General features: G+C 32.2%; 1 protein-coding gene and 1 non-coding gene across 7 annotated transcripts in view; both read left to right on the forward strand.

Moving 5' to 3' along the window:
* Window positions 1-16,843, forward strand: part of kis (chromodomain helicase DNA binding protein kismet) — a 235,158-nt gene that overhangs the window by 75,886 nt on the left and 142,429 nt on the right. For all 6 annotated transcript variants that reach the window (XM_075358465.1, XM_075358467.1, XM_075358469.1 and 3 more), the window contains 4 exons: window positions 1,196-1,438; window positions 4,536-4,692; window positions 8,898-9,105; window positions 15,215-15,410. In XM_075358465.1, coding sequence (XP_075214580.1) covers window positions 1,196-1,438; window positions 4,536-4,692; window positions 8,898-9,105; window positions 15,215-15,410 — 804 coding nt within the window. The remainder of the gene's footprint in view (window positions 1-1,195; window positions 1,439-4,535; window positions 4,693-8,897; window positions 9,106-15,214; window positions 15,411-16,843) is intronic.
* Window positions 676-796, forward strand: LOC142320690 (small nucleolar RNA U6-53/MBII-28). The gene has a single exon (XR_012755475.1). It is a non-coding gene; the product is annotated as a small nucleolar RNA U6-53/MBII-28 (small nucleolar RNA).

Below are 16,843 nucleotides of genomic sequence, written 5' to 3' on the forward strand. Positions count from 1 at the left end.
AAAACAGCCCGACAGAAAAAATCTATTAATACATACGAAATTAGCATTAAAAATACTATAAGAATATCGGTCATTCCTCTCATTTAACAAACAAAAAATTAAATTTTGTTGACCAGTGTGATTAATATTGATTTAAGTTGTCTAATATTAAAATTTATCCTTTAATATTAATACCAATTTTAATAGTCTTAATTTAATACCAATTTTATTAAGGTATCAGATCTAATTCACGAACAACTTTTTTTTTTAATATAAAGGTAGTACTTTTATGAAAAGCATTTGTTTGTTTGTTTATGAAAAACTTGGTTTATTTGTGAACTAAATTATGGGATATCATACTTACTATCTTTTTCATGTTCTAAAGTTATGGTTATGTTTAAAATTAAAGTACTATTGTTTAGTCGTAGAGTTCTTATGTGATGTCCTTTTTCACATTATTTTTTAAGGAACTATGAAAATTCTCATGCTATAATATACAGTACTGATTTTTCTTTAGACAAATTTCCATTTCAATAATATATAAAAAATGGAAAAAAAATTATATTAAAGCTTTCCTTTGGAACTAAAATTTTTCTATTAATTATTATGATGCTGTAATTTTAATTAATAGTTTGGAATTTGTATGATAAGTTTTAATTACAGTTTTTTTCTTAATTTATTCATATCTATTATGCCTATATGTGATGACTTGCCATGCTAATACCGAGAGAACTGAAGGTTTTCACTGAGTTAAGATTGGTTACTGATTTGGGCATAAGTTAATGTATATTCACTTTTAACGTTGCATTCTTAATAAAAGTTGTTAGATGTCAGTTTTAATATGAACTGACTTATTACATGGGAGAGCTCATTGTAGTATATTTATATTTATGTTTAAAATCATTTGTAATTTATAGTTGATATAAACTGATTTATCTCTAATAACTTTTCCTTAAGAATTACATCATATAAACACTGTTACCCACAGTCATCATCTTTTCATTAGCTTTTTGTTCACCCAGTTTATCAAAAGTTTTAAAAAAATTTGTTACTTTTACAAAAAAAAAAGAAGCTATTTTTAATTACAAATTTTGCTGATTATATAGATATGTTTGCTTTTTTCTGAGACATTTATCAGAATTTGAATATTCTCCCCCCCCCCCTTAAGATTATCTTTATAAAATAATGCTTATATTTGTTTCTTATGTTATAATAGGAACATAGAGTGTTGTTGTCTGGTACACCTCTGCAGAATAATGTGAATGAATTATTTTCACTATTAAATTTCTTGGAACCTTCTCAGTTTACATCTAATGAAGCATTTTTACAAGAGTTTGGGGCATTGAAGAGTGAAACAGAGGTACAAAAGCTGCAAGTTTTACTAAAGCCTATGATGCTTCGTCGTTTGAAAGATGATGTTGAAAAGACAATTGCACCTAAAGAAGAAACTGTTGTGGAGGTAAATATGTGTAACTTACTTCTGTAAGAATATTTTCATTTAACTGATGTTTTTGGTGTTTTTCTTTTTTTAATTTTCCTGATTTTACAATTAAAAATTTTTTCTGCTTCACGTTAGTCCTTGTCTGAAATTTTATCTCAATTGATGGCGTAAAATATATAAATAGATTATTATGAAACAGACATTTGTTTTATGTTTCCTGACTGTTGATTATTATAAAAAGATGCTTCTAGAAATAGTGTTATGGCTCTAAATTTTCTATTAATACGTATTAAATGAAGTTTTTTGTTTATGCTACATAAAATTTGTTAGCAACGTAAAAGTATACTGCAGTAGAGATTTCAAGCATGTTATAGACTCCAAATATTCATAAAAGTATTATGCTGTTTTTGGTTCCCCATTTATCTTAATGTGATTACTACAGTTATTACATGAAGACATTTGGACTACGGTTATAAAAAACTTTTCTGTTGTTATAATTTAATCTTTTAAAAAACTACTAGTATGTATGTGACAGTTTAACAAAGCTATGAGACAGTATTACCTAGTGGATTCACAGTCCAATTACAATTTAGATTTTTTTTTTTGTAGAATTGTGTTTTAACTGTCTTTTGGCTCTACACCACCCATACTGCTGAATAAATTTTGTTATATATCTTGCAAATGATGAAAGCTTATTCAGCACTTGACATTACCCCCACTAAGGTTCAAAAATTATCGAGCAGTGCAAAGGAACCAATTTTAAAAAATAAAGTTACAAAATAACAGAGTCAGTTACCAGTAAATTAAACGATTCCTTTGATTTAAACATTTCTACAAAAGAAATCAGTTTAGTAGCACAAAATTATGTTGATTTAGTTAGGGAATATGAAGAATTAATCATTAAAATAAAGGTTAAAAATGAAAATAGTTGCATCAACCAAGGAAAAAAATTAATATTTTAAGTTCATTACCAAGCAGCTGGAGTATTCAAAAAATTCAAATGAGTTAAGTCTTACTCAGTATTTAGCCCATCAATCCAAACATTTAGGTAAAATAAGTGGAATTTTGCCACAAATTGTCAGAAAGAAACCCAGTAATATAATTGACAAAATGTTACTAAATGTGACCAAGTTTTTTACCAGAATTATGAGCAGAGCCGAATGATGCCAGGCATGAAGGATTGTGTCTCTGTAAGACGAGCTGACTGGAAGAAAATTAATATTCAAAAAAGGCTTATCTTATGTAAATTAAAAGAATTGTACACAGCCTTCAAAGAAAAACTTAATTTAAAAAGTGATTTTTCAAAATTTGCTGATTTAAGACCTAAATTTTGTGTTCTGGTTGGTGGGTCAGGTACTCACTCAGCTTGTGTGTGTGTCACCCAACAAAATGTAAAACTCATGTTACCTGCTCCAAAAATTAATTTGATTATAAATTCTCCTTTCAGTTCTGGTATATGATATAGAAAATGAAACGTGCTTGCTGTCACAGTGTGAAAAATGCCCAGGCACTAATGAAGTGCTCAGATGACTGCAAGAGAGCTGGGATGATTTGATTCTAAAATTATCTTCAAACAGTGGGTTTCTGTTGACCATTGTGAACTAACTACTCAAATTCTTCCATTTCAAGAGTGCTTAGATAAACTTAATGAAAATTTAAATAATCTAAAAAGGCATCATTTTGTTGCAAAGAAACAAACTAATTTCATCAACATTAAAATGAACATTAGAGTGTGAATGTATTGCAATGGTGGGACACTTCTCTCAAAATGTTCCTTTTGTGATGCATAATGAAGTCCAGTCATATCACTGATCAAAAACTTCTGCCACACATCCATACATCTATACTTCTGCCATACATCCATTTCTCATCTATTTTAAAAAAGAAGGAAAACTACAAAGCCAAAGCAACTGTGTGATTGGATAGTACCTGAATCACAATACTACATCATTTTTCTGCTTCTAAAAGCATGTTATAAATAAAATAAAAATGCTGTTACCACAACTTAAACATTTTATTATTTTTCTGATGGCTCCTCAGCCCAGTATAAAACAAAGAAATTTCATAAATTTGTGCTACCATCATGAAAATTTTGCAGTATCAGTTGAAAGCCATTTTTTTGCCTCATACCATGTGATGGTATTGGTGGAAGCATAAAAAGGACTGTGACTAAAGCAAGCCTTCAAAGGACAGTCAACAATCAAATTGTTACACCTTCTGAAATGTACAATTATTGGAGAGATGATATTAAAAATATAACATTTATTTTCTGCTGTAATAAAGATGTTCATGAGACTGAAGAATACCTCAGTTTTCATTATCAGGAAATCGCAACAGTCCCAGAAACAAGAAGCTTTCACAGTTATGTTCAAACAAGTCAGAAATGTATTTTGAAAGTCTGGGTGACCTCTGAATCAGAAACATTTACGTTAGCGTAAGTATACAAGGATATTAGTGTTTCTGATTGTCTTATAGGTTTACCAAAGCCAAAATGTAAAAATTATGTCTGCTGTGTATACAATGGCAAGTGGTGGTTAGGCGAAGTCATTGAAGTCAAAATACATGAAAATGAAGAGGGATATCGAATACACTTTTTCCATCTGCAAGGTCCTGGTACTTCATTCAAGAAATCATTGAGGGATAATCAAATGGGTTCAACTGGAAAATATTTTAAAGATTCTCTTGCTTTCAGAGCTTTTTCTTTTAATTACTTAAAGAGGACACAACATTGCACCAAAGATGGAAGAGGACTTATCAGTTCTAAATAAAAAAATGTTATTTAGAACTGATAAGTCCTCTTTGGCAGGAACACTAAGTTATGTTAATTAAGTTTGTTGTCAAAAAGTCCAAGGTTTATTCCTAATTTCCATTAGCAAGAGTAAAATAAGGTAAAAGTGAATTGAACAACTTAATGTATTTGAATTGTTTATAATTTTGTAATTATTATTTACCAATTTGTAATTGACTATTTATTAATTATAAATTTATTCTTTCTAATGAGTAGTTGTAATTTTTATAATCTGAAAAACCTCTTTTTAAAGCCCCATTATAACGTAAGTTCTTAGTCTGTGATATCACTAATTATTTCTGATAATTATTTTAATTTAATTTTCAGGTGGAATTGACAAATATTCAGAAGAAGTACTATAGAGGTATACTGGAACGCAATTTTTCTTTCCTTTCAAAGGGAACCACTTCTGCCAATGTGCCTAACTTGATGAATACAATGATGGAGTTGCGGAAGTGTTGTATACATCCATACCTTCTGAATGGTAAGAATTGTTTAAAGTAACATGGTTCTATAACCTATATAATCAAAATTAAGAAATGGAATTTTAGAATATTTGTCAATAAAAATATTGTCTTAAATATTAATAAATATATATAAATGAAATGTAATGCATTAATTAAAATTAATAAATGTATTGATAAATATTTTTCTGTATTACTTTTATCAAAAAGTAATAAACTTTCTTTTAAACAAAAAAAAGAAGCTTTTATTATTATTATTATGATTCTCAAAATTAGCATCTCATCATATTTATTATATATTTCCAAGGTTGTGGTTTGATTAAAGCAAACGGTTAATATTTCTTTATTTGTTGTATTAAATGGAAAGGGTGTGGAGTTAAACAGAAGATGAATTTTAACACTTTCCAATCTATTTCTTATTTACATGCATTCAGAGTAACTGTTAATTTTTATGAATAATATAACACATATAACATTTTTAGCCACGCACATCATTTACTTCCTCTTAACTGTTTATTTAGCCCTGTTTCTCTCATATATGTTGTATTAACACTATTTACTAGGTTGTTTTTTTATTATTACACAACAAATTTACTTATTCTTTGTTTCGGTGTGATACTTTTTGAAACACAGTCCTGAATGTAGTCCTGGTTTTCTTTCATATGTTTTGCAGTAGAAAACTGCCTCCTTCCTTCATCCTTTTTTGGCTCTATTACTGGAGACTGCATAATTTTTTGTTGACTTCTTCCATTTTGCATTATGAAATGGGACTTACCGTCTAATCTTTGCTCACTATCAGCTGATGAGGGACGACCTCATTTCCTTGAAATCTTGTTGCGTAAATCTCTAGTGTTAACTATTTGTGTAATTCATCTGTGAAAAATAATTGGAAATACCCTAATTCATTCATTAATAGGTCTTTGGTTTATAGATATCTGAAAACCAGGAATATTTTCTTTGAAAGGAAATCGTTTTAGGTCTGGATCATTTACCGCAATTAACCTCCAGACATCACTTACGTCCTCAATTTCATTTTCACTATCAATCAGATCACTACTAACACTATCAGTATCACTTTTGTCAATATTTATTTAAAAAAAATTGGATTCATCACTAAAATCATTTCCCAAATCGCTTTCATATAAAGTATTTTCATTCTTACAGTCAGACACACGTGAGGTTGAAGCTATATAAAATCTACGAATTCTTAACATATGGAAAGAAGTAAAATGAATCACACTTTATTGATAAACATTGTCTACTTGAACAGGCTAGTAAAGCAAGTTACAGTAAGGAAATAGGACTGCGTTTTAAGCATGTCAGACTAAGTCCAACTTTGGATCTGTTCAAGAAAACAGGCATGCCTGACTGAGTCTGATAATGGATTCGATAGGGTTAAAAATGAGGAAATTCTGTTTGTTTAGCTGAATTAAATCATGAAAATTAATGTTATGCTTATTACTAAATGTTATGATATCAAAAGAAATATTTATATTCTGTTATTGAATTTTACTAAAAAAAATATTATTTACTTTTGGGCTGATTTATTTTAACTGTGTGAAACTTACACTTGTATATAAAACAAAACATTCAGACTTTACATTTTTTTTAAAACTGTTACTAACTAGTGTATCATATTAAAGCTACTTTTTTTTTTGTAATTTTAGTGGTGTTAAAATTGTATACTATCTTTTTGATCTTATAAATTATTTTTAAACTACAATTACATAAAAGCAATTTATTATGATGCTTTTAAGAAGTTACATAAGACTCACAACTGTTGTTAAGAGCCTTGTGTAATCTATTATAATTTCCAAAAGAAAGCTATTTTTTGCACCATCCTTTCAAATTCTGAGCTTACATTTTTTTATAATTCTACACTATTCATATATATACACTGAAGACTTTAAATTTTTCATACCAATTCCCATCAGTGAACCAGAGTAGACTTAACAGATAATTTAATTATTTAATGTTAAAAAATTCATTTTCCTTGACTGGAACATTTGATATTTCTGAATGTAATTGTACATAAATTATTTATTTTCCTAAATCTCATTCACGGTTTATTTCTTAATACTTATTCAGTTTTTAAAAAATTTTCTACTAGGAAATTTTTTTATTGTTGAAGGGGCAGAATTAATGTCCAAAATGTACTTTATCTATACTGTATTCAGTTAGCTTATAGAGTGAAGAATAAAAAAAACATTGAGTTTGTGTTAATGAGTTCGTCATGATTCTGCTGAGTGTCATCCCATGAATCTGTGCCGATTCATAATTTTGTGAATTTGTATTCAATGTTATAATCGTTACTCATATATCAGTCGCTGTATAAATTAGTTATATAGTAGTCATGTAATCAAACGTTTGTACAACGTTATGTCTTCTCAATTCTATTAAAATCTTTGATCTTTTCATATGATCACTTTTTTGTTCTCATCTTCAGTTTTTGTGTTTCTGTTACTTATTTATTCTAATGTTATTCAAAATTAATATATTTTTTTAAGTTTTCTGCAATTTGAGTGTAGTATATTCCTAAATTTGTGTCTGTATGACTTGAGTTATACTATTATTTTCACACCATGTCTGATACAGATTCAGCTGATAATAGTGGTTGATTATTGATATTCCCTTTGAAAAAAGCTCTGGTAAAAAATCCCTTACATCATGTTGAAAAACACATTTCAAATACTAACAAAAGCGAATTACAGAGTAATCCAATAGCATTAATTTTGTATGTTAATAAAATTGCTATCATAAAATTGTTTTCAGTGTACAATGAGATTTACGAGTATAAATCTATTAATGATTTACAGTTTCCTGAGAAAACAAAATCGCAGAGGTCAGTTGAAGAAAAAGTTGACTATTTCAATAAAAACTCGATATTATCATTTTGAAAGTATTTCTCAAAGCAGGTTGTTAATAGCTATAAATGGATTTCAAACCTTGAGAGATGTCTGCTCACAAAAACTACCCTTTTGTTGGTTTAACCGCTTTTTGTTTAGACATGAGATTTACTTACTACGCTGGGATGAGTGATTTCTAAATGGCATTTAAATTTATTTGCATTAACTATGGTGCCGAAAGTTTCATACTGAGAACATTGTGGCATTTCTTCACCATTTACTTTCAATGTAAAACCAAATTACAAACAGCTGTCATATTTTCAATTTTTACACTTTTCTTCACTCTTGCCATTTGTTGACAATATGCCCTTTTTTTTTCATTCTCACAACACTTATTGCTGTTTAATTAAAACTGATCCATTTTTACTTCCTTGTATGAAGTAAAGGAAGTATTGTAATCGCAAACAATTTCGGTTTTCAGATTTCAAAGGAAATATCTATTTCACCACCCCTGAATCCATTTTGACTAGTTTCGGCTTGACATCTGTATGTACGTATCTCCCTCAACTCAACAATGATTAGCCGTAAGATGTTGAAAATTTTGATTTAGGACTGTTGTAACATCTAGTTGTGCACCTACTCTTTTCATTGCAATCATCTTTGAGTTATTCGAAATACATATGTATGTACAGACGACACACAAAAACTGAAATTTTTCGCAATCACAATACTTCCTTTACTTCATACAAGGAAGTAAAATTGTGTGTATGTAATTTATTAGGTTTATAAGGACATCATGTGGAGTCCACATCATATTTTTCAAAATGCATACAAGAAAAAATACTTTGAGTGTTTCACTTGATTTGATCACAATAATATGTAGTTGATAAATCTCAAAAAAGTAATAACTTAAAAATGTTTGAAACCAACATTTACTTACATATAAAATTTGAGAAACAAACAGTCGATAAGACTAATGTCGTGACATCTAGTAACCATTTACAGAGGCTTCTTCAAACAGTAACTAAGTGGTTTGCACCAGCATCCTGTAGTAGATGTTGCATCCTGTTTCCTGTGACATTGAATTGAAAATGAGAATAAAGTTATGATTTTTGTGGCAGTCATGTGAGGAAGTAGTGGCTATTAACTGTTGTGTAAAGTTGTATATTAAAACTTTTATAAGTATTGATATTGAAATAACAGTTATGTTTCTTTTTTTTTAGCAAAAAATAAATAATTCAGCCATCTTTTTTGGCCATGAGCTGGTGATAGGCCTACTAGAAACAGATTTTCCTAGCAGGTTTATCTTTCTTTATGTGTTTTATGTAGTACTCACTTACTAATGTTCTCTTTATACATGTATTTATTTTTGTTGACAGGAGCTGAAGACCAAATCCAGCATGATTATAAACAGGCACATGGTGATGATCCTGATGCTTACTATAAGGCACTCATAAATTCATCTGGGAAAATGGTCCTTATTGATAAATTATTGCCAAAATTGAAAGATAATGGTCATCGTGTTCTTATATTCAGTCAGATGGTTAGGTGCCTTGATATTCTAGAAGATTATCTTGTTTACAGAAAGTGAGTGTTAATAATTTTGTAGGGTTTAAAAATTAATTTTTAGAAGGCTAAAGCTGGTCTGCGAGTTCTATAATGTGTTTTAATTGAATTAAAAATCCATAATTTATTTTTAATCCATTCATAACAAAACGGTAGTTCAATATAATGAATTTGTACAGGATTATTTTTTTGAATTAGTAATGTAAATTTTTTATGATAGCAGGTTATATTCTAAAAAAATTTACACCACTACTATTTCTGTTTGATCTATATCAAATGCGTTCTGATAAGATATATATGAGTTTTTAGTTATTGAAAGTTGGCCACATAGTTGCTGCAACTCATTTCAACAGGGTAATATAATTTTGTACTTAATGTGTATTATTAGGATTGTGTGATATAATAGCATTGCATTGCTTACTGCTCTTATCTTTGCTGTGTGTCAGAATGGCACAGAGGGTTGACATTTGGTCCCTTTTTGTATGGGAGCTGGTCAATTTTAATCCTGGCTAAACCAGTTATATTTGATGCCAATGGTGGCGCCTTGGTTCTGTCTGCCAGCATTTTTATATTAGATTCTAATTAATGACTACACTCTAACCTGATGATTCAAATTGTAACTTGCTACAATTACATTCATTAAATGAATAAGGAATGCATTTGTCTGCAGGCTCTGTATCAGCAAAGATGTAGTTGCTACTTGAAGACTCTAATCAGTCTCTTTATCTATTTGTGTATCCTTGTTAACATTTTATAAATTTGCGCTACAGAAATATAGATATTGATATGGCTTGTATTTTATTTATCTTGCCCTCTTGTAAAAGATAAAACATATCAGTTTGTTTTTAATTTTCTTTATCTCAAATCCCTTTCTAAATGAAGAAACCTAGATATTGACTGTAGACTTACCAATGAGGATGTTTTGTTCCTCATTAGGGAGCAGAACACTGATTTGGATGAAGCCGCCTTCTGGCGGGACTGCAGGCTGGTTTAAAATGGGTAGGCGTGATACCTAGAAATATCATGGAGTTTTTGAAGCGGGTTCTGGTCTCTTAAAAATTTACGTCTGCAGGCAGACTATTTATCGATTTTGGGTCCTGCCGAGTAAAAGAGTACGTGGATGTCCAAAGATGTTTCAAGTGCTGCCGATACAGTCACAGGGCTAAATTTTGTAAGTTTGCCTTGGTGTGTGCACATTGTGGTGAGGAGGGCCACAAGTGTGATGGTTGTTTGCATAGGTCCAGGTTGAGTTAGGTAAGGTTGTTGAGAGATGGAGCCTTGATGTTGTCCTTCTGTAGCACCCATATGTAACTGCCAGGCTTTCATAGCTGAAAAAGTTTTGTGTAGGGCATACCTGTATGTTTGCTATTCTGTGCAGGAAATCACTTGGTAGTGTCTTTATATGGCAGGTTTCTGACGCGCATCATGTTGTGACAAGTTTCTGACATGCATCATGTTGTGGTCAGACTTGCCATATGTGGACAGAACCCTACATATGTTCATATTTCCAGTACATGGATTCCACTGAGGAACATTTAACAAGATGGAATAGGATCCTTCGTATTGTAGGTAATGGTCCAATCCTTATTGATGCCGATGTTAATGCAAAGTCGCTTTTCTGGCACAGTGGGATTCTTCTGATCATGGCGGTGACTTAATTGAAAGTTTCATTGTGCATCATAATTTTGAGGTCTTTAATGCTGCAAACCAATTGACCACTTATGTCAGTATGGTTGACAGACGAAGGGCCTTTTCAGGTACAAATATTGACATTACCATTGGTAGGGACATCCCTAGCAGAATCCCTGACAGGGTTGTGGTCGACGACTGTTCTAGTGATCATCTTGATACTTTTTGAAATAGCAGGTGAACTGCATGATGGCAATGAGGGACACTTTTCTGTTTACCAGGAGCACTTCCTGCATATGAAGGCGGACTGGCCAACATTCTCCTCTGTATTGGAGTTCAGACTGGAGATTTTTTCTTGAGACCTTGATGGCCTGCCATTAGATGTTCTGGCAGAAAATTTCACTTATGCAGTGATTGTGCCAGGTGAAGCCGCTATTCCTAGAGGCACTGGCCAGGTATGTACATCTTGTTGGTGGTCTTGGAATTTGACAACAATGAAGCAGTCTGTGAATTGACTCAGAAGGGCTGCACAACGAGAGGGTGATCCTGATTGGCGTGCGGCTGTAACTGGATTACTGCAGAAGGAGGGCTAAGTACTTTAATTTCTGATTTTTCTTCATTCAGGAGCATGGGAATAGAGATCCTTGGGCATATGCGCAGGAAAGATGTCCTCTTGTCACCTTTGTCCACCCGCGAGGGTGTGGTAATTGATAAGGACCATGTCTTTAATATTATGCTGAATGATTTACTCTAGGATAACTAATGGTGGGTGAGGTTTCATACCATCAGCGTGTCAGACGGGAAGTAGCGGTTTTCGAGACCGACTGACAATCTTGTGAGTTCACTGTAGCAAAGGTGCGTCAGGTGATCTGCAGTATGACATGGCACAAGGCCCTCAGATATGATTGTATCACAGTGGAGCTCCTCATCTGAATGCTTCCAGTACTTCTTCGTCCTCTAACTAGAATTTATAATAGGTTGCTCTTCACCGGTCTCTTTCTGGCATGTTGGAAACGTGGAAACTTTGTATTGTTGTTGAAAGGTGGCGATTAAGATCCTACTGTTAGTTCTTCTTACCATCCACTAACGCTCTTGCCTGTGATTGGTAAGATTTTTGAGAAGGTCTTACATTTACATATTAATGTTAGATTAGTCACTGATCAGTTGCTAATGGTCAACCAGTATGGTTTCCAACCAGGCAAAAGCACTGAGGATGCCACATTAAAGGTGATAGATATACCTTGCTCTAGTTCATGCAAGTATGTATTAGGGATCTATCTGGACATATCTGGGGCATTTAATAACTTATGGTGGCCCTCTGCCCTGTTTCAGATGCAGAATCGAAAATGTACACGAAATGATTTGGAAGTGTTATCAAGTTATTTCAGCCATCGGATTGTTTCCCTGTGTGATGGTGGCGCGGAAGTTTGTAAGACCCTAACAAAAGGATGCCTGGTAGTGTTCAGAGTCCCCTTCTTTGGATAAATTCGATTCCATGTTGCATTTGAGGTTGCCATGTGGTTGTCGTGTCATCTCTTATGCTGACAATGTGCTGCTGCTGATTGAAGGGGATTCGTGTAACGCAGTAGAGTTCCGAGCTCTTCATGCTTGCGAGACTCTGGCTATAGAGTCTCCAACATAAAATGTTTTTCAGCCTAGAGAAAACCACAATGATGTTGCTTAAGGGCTGATTGGCTGTTTCCGGAGAAATCTGGGCTTGGATGACTGGTCTCTGATACGTTATGGCTCAAAAGTACCTGGTTGTTATCCTAGATGAGAATTTTCAGTTCAAGTAACATCTACAGTATGTAGCAATATAGGCCACTGATGCTTTTTATGGAATTCGTAGTCGTTCATTCCAATTGGGGGTTGAATTACCGTATCATGCGTATCCTTTACAGAAATGTTAATGAGGCTATTATGCTACATGCTGCACCTGTCTGGGCTCATCACTTGGTGTTTAGGTGTTATGCGGAAATTTTGCTGCTGGCCCAGCGACTCCTCTCTTGCTGGCTGTTATAGAAAAGTTTCACAGGAAGCAGTCTGTGTTATAGCCAGAGTCAAAAAAATAGATATCTTGGCTAATGACCGTAAAGAACACTACATTTCTAAGGTAAATAATCTATTGACATCGGAACGAAAGCAGAAGATTGAAAAACGAGACTTTTCATCTTGGCAGGTCAGGTGGGATGAATCCCCCACAGGTCGCCGCTACATGCATGGTATATTTCCTGTAGTGACTGATGTAGGTGCAATTAGATGGGTTTCCCCCAATCTGTATATCACAAGTTTCTCTCTAGTGCCTTTCGAGCGATTTTGCCTAGGTTCATTTGGTAGATTTGAATCAATGCCCGATTGTGGGACTGATGATACAATGGACCACATCCTCTACATCTGTTCCGGATATGAGGTCGAACGTTCACCAGCTATTAGGGAAATTGAGAGAATATATTCCTTTCTGGATCTCTGTTGTAACTGGATGATCCACTAGGTCTATAGTGGCAGGTTTTCTTTGTCCCCTTGGGATGTGTAATTCTGCAGAGGGAGTTTAATCAGAATATTTGATCGTGGTAGGATCCCAGGTGGCTAGGGTTCTGGCCTAGGCATCGGATCAGTTGGAGGTAGGTGCATTGGCATCGTCCCATGGTTATATTGGTATTGTTTGGATTTAATTTTGGGCTCCTGCTGGTGGGGCTGGCTGCACTGTTGGGGTATGGTAGTTAGTGCGACCAGGGGCATGGTTTCGTCCTACCAGTGGTGGTCCCTGATTGTGACTTGGTAATGGCACAAGAGACTCCATGATGGGACCAGGTGGGAGTGCAGGGTTTGTCTTCAGCTCCTGCACGGACCAGAATGAGAGCATGTTCCCCTTGTTAGATGACCTAATTTGGTCGACTTATTTGGGTGTAGGTCTGAATTTCTATGTTGCGTAAAACATAATTTTTATTGGTATGAGTGTAGCACTGATTTAACTTACAACTCGTTCGTTTTCTGAGACATTCACAGTCAGGAATGGTGTTGTCAAATTTGGACTAGGCACAGGGTTCGTGCATCAGCGGTCTTGGTTAGTTAGTTTGAGGGAATCATGTTAGGTTGGATGTGAAGATGTCTATTTGAGGCCTATGTGAAGGCAAAATTTGATTTGTGTTTTACTGATGCAAATATCTGCCAAGGCATTTACATTGGTAGCATCCCAACCGAGGCCTGGCTGATGACTGTGAGATGTAATCAGTAAGAGGGTCTAAAGACGACTTCCGATAAAGCTCTTCAGGGATCGAAACAGTGGGAAGGGTCTCTGGCGACCGGTAACATCACAAGGTGGTTGTCTTTCCCCTAATGGGGTTGTGATGAAGAAATCTAAACATTGTATTTACTAACTTACTCATTGACATATTTTATAAACACAACATTTCTGTTGAAAAAAAGTTGGGTTTATTCAATCAGTGCTTATTTTCTTTAAAAAATATGGACATTTAAATATATCATTAATGCAAGATAGGTAAACATTGAATTATTATATTCATCTTATTTTACTGTATAAAATGGATTGATAAAATCTCTTTTAAATAGTCTTTAACCAGAGTAGAAACTGTTTTATTGTTAATCAATTTGTCCATGTTATTTATACCTAGGCCAGCTGTAGTCTGCCAATAATTTAATATGACCTAGTATTTGTAATCTTGAGTTGACCTTCTGGTGACCAGTGAAGATGCTCTAATTCTATAGTGAATTTTTTTTTTAATGATGAATTAATTCACCACAGATGCTTACAAAGAAGTTTGTGCATGAGAATATGGAAATGGAAATGTATAGCATATGAAAAATGTCTTGCCTGTGTGGGATTTGAACACGAGATCTTCTTATTAAACGCAAAGATACTACTACCATTCCACTACAGAGATTTTTTATTAGTGTTCATATATATTTTTGTCATTGTTTTTTGTATTGTTTAATATTAAATTCTTATAATTTAATTACATTTTAATTTTTTAGTTATAAAACTGTTTTTATATTTTTACATAAAACTAGGCAAGATTGCATGCTATCATATTTATTAGATTTCCATTTTCTTTCACTGAATTCTGGTGCTATACTTGAGTGACCACATTTGATTGTATACATTGCTTATCAAATATGAAACGTGTGAAGTACTTCTGAGTAGTATATTTCCACAAAACAAAATGCATGTAACATTCCAGGAACTAATCCTTGTTTTCATAGTTAAATTATTTTTTGCATCTTTCTTATATAAATTTTTTAACTATACATAAATTAAATATCTGTTATGTGAATTTAATATTAGCACTTACAGCTTTTGTATCTAGTATGAAATGTCAATTTTATCTACTTTATTGTTTTGTACATGATGTCAATGTTTTTCACTATAATTTATTTTGACTGTAGTTTCAGATCTTATTATTTTAAGTTATGTCATTATATTTGAAAAAAAAAAATGTTTAATTATAGAATTATTTTAAGGATTTATTTTTTCTTATTTTAGATACGCTTTTGAAAGAATAGATGGTCGTATTAGAGGTAATATGAGGCAGGCAGCGATTGATAGATTTTGTAAGCCTGATTCAGACCGATTTGTGTTCCTTCTTTGTACAAAAGCTGGTGGTCTTGGTATTAACTTAACTGCTGCTGATACTGTTATCATATACGATAGTGATTGGAATCCACAAAATGATTTACAGGTGAATTAGTATATTTATGAAATGTTGTATGCTATATGATGGGAGTTCTAATATAAACAGGAATTTCATAGCAACAATTTATTTGTTGAATACAGTGAAGTGATTTGCTATGTATAGCTTTGTGTAGGCTCTTGCTACTGTAACTCATTTATATCAGTGCATAGTAGCTTCTTTATTTTTCTCTATTTTTTTTTTATTTATTGAATTATTCATTGTAAAATTTTGTTTACTATGAGAGGTTAATAATTATTAATAAATCAACAATATATTTAGATTAAAAAAAAAGGGATATGAAGTCTGATTCGAATCACTGTGCCTTCCTCTAAGATCCAAATGTTTCATTAATTGAAATTTTATGTGTCTATAACTCTGGAACCAGTAAAAATAAGTACCACTTATTAAATATTGTTAAAAATCTCTCAATGAGGACTTACTGCAGTTAAGAATAAGCACAAAATCCAAATTGTTTTTTATTTTGGACGTGTATACATAGAGTAGAATGTATACTTCACATATGTGAAGTATACGTCTGTAGAGTAGTGTTAGAAATTTAAGAGCATATGAGTAAGATGTAAATATATTGATATAAATACAGAGTATTACATTATAATCATAAATATTTAACAATAATAATAATGATAATGCTCATACTATTAATAACTTTGTAATAATATATGTAAATATATATATATTCTTGCAAACTTGTACTTATAATCTTATAGCAACTAGGATTTCATTAAAGATGTTAAATATATGTTGGTACGTATATGATAGTATAGTGAACGATGTATCACTACCTTACACTTCTAAGGGTTTTTCGTTAACTTTATTATCACAGTTATATTTTGCAGATTGTGAATTTAATATCTATAATTGTACTTAAAAAAATTTTTATATAGTAACTTATATTTTAGAAACAACTTTTATGTATGTTACTTTGTTTAAAAACATAAAACATTAAAAAGGTGAAACAATATGAAATACCCTAGAAACTTACATGTGTAATTTTTAGTATTAGTGTATGCAATATTATACTAATAGCATCACATCTGTTCAAATTACGAACATATAACTACATAACTGTTTTCAATTATTATTATTATTATTAATAATATAAAATAATGATTACAGTAAAAAAAAAAAAGTAAAGAAACTACTCGAATCCTAAGGAAAATAAACAGACAACACAATAAAGGCACGCTGAAATCAGTAGAAGAATTCAACAAAACCCAGTTGAGAAACTACCACAAAACCTTCATAAAACAACTCCAAAAATACAAAACCCCCAATCCTATTAATGAAGGATGAAAACCATAATCTAGCCCGTAACAATAAGACAATGTGGAAATCCTAATTAAATATTTCAACAAACTCCTAAACTTCTACATCAGCATCTCAATAACAACACTGAAAAACATCAATCCTCCCACAAT

Source organism: Lycorma delicatula, chromosome 2 (assembly GCF_047948215.1).
Source record: "Lycorma delicatula isolate Av1 chromosome 2, ASM4794821v1, whole genome shotgun sequence".
Lineage (NCBI taxonomy): Eukaryota > Metazoa > Arthropoda > Insecta > Hemiptera > Fulgoridae > Lycorma > Lycorma delicatula.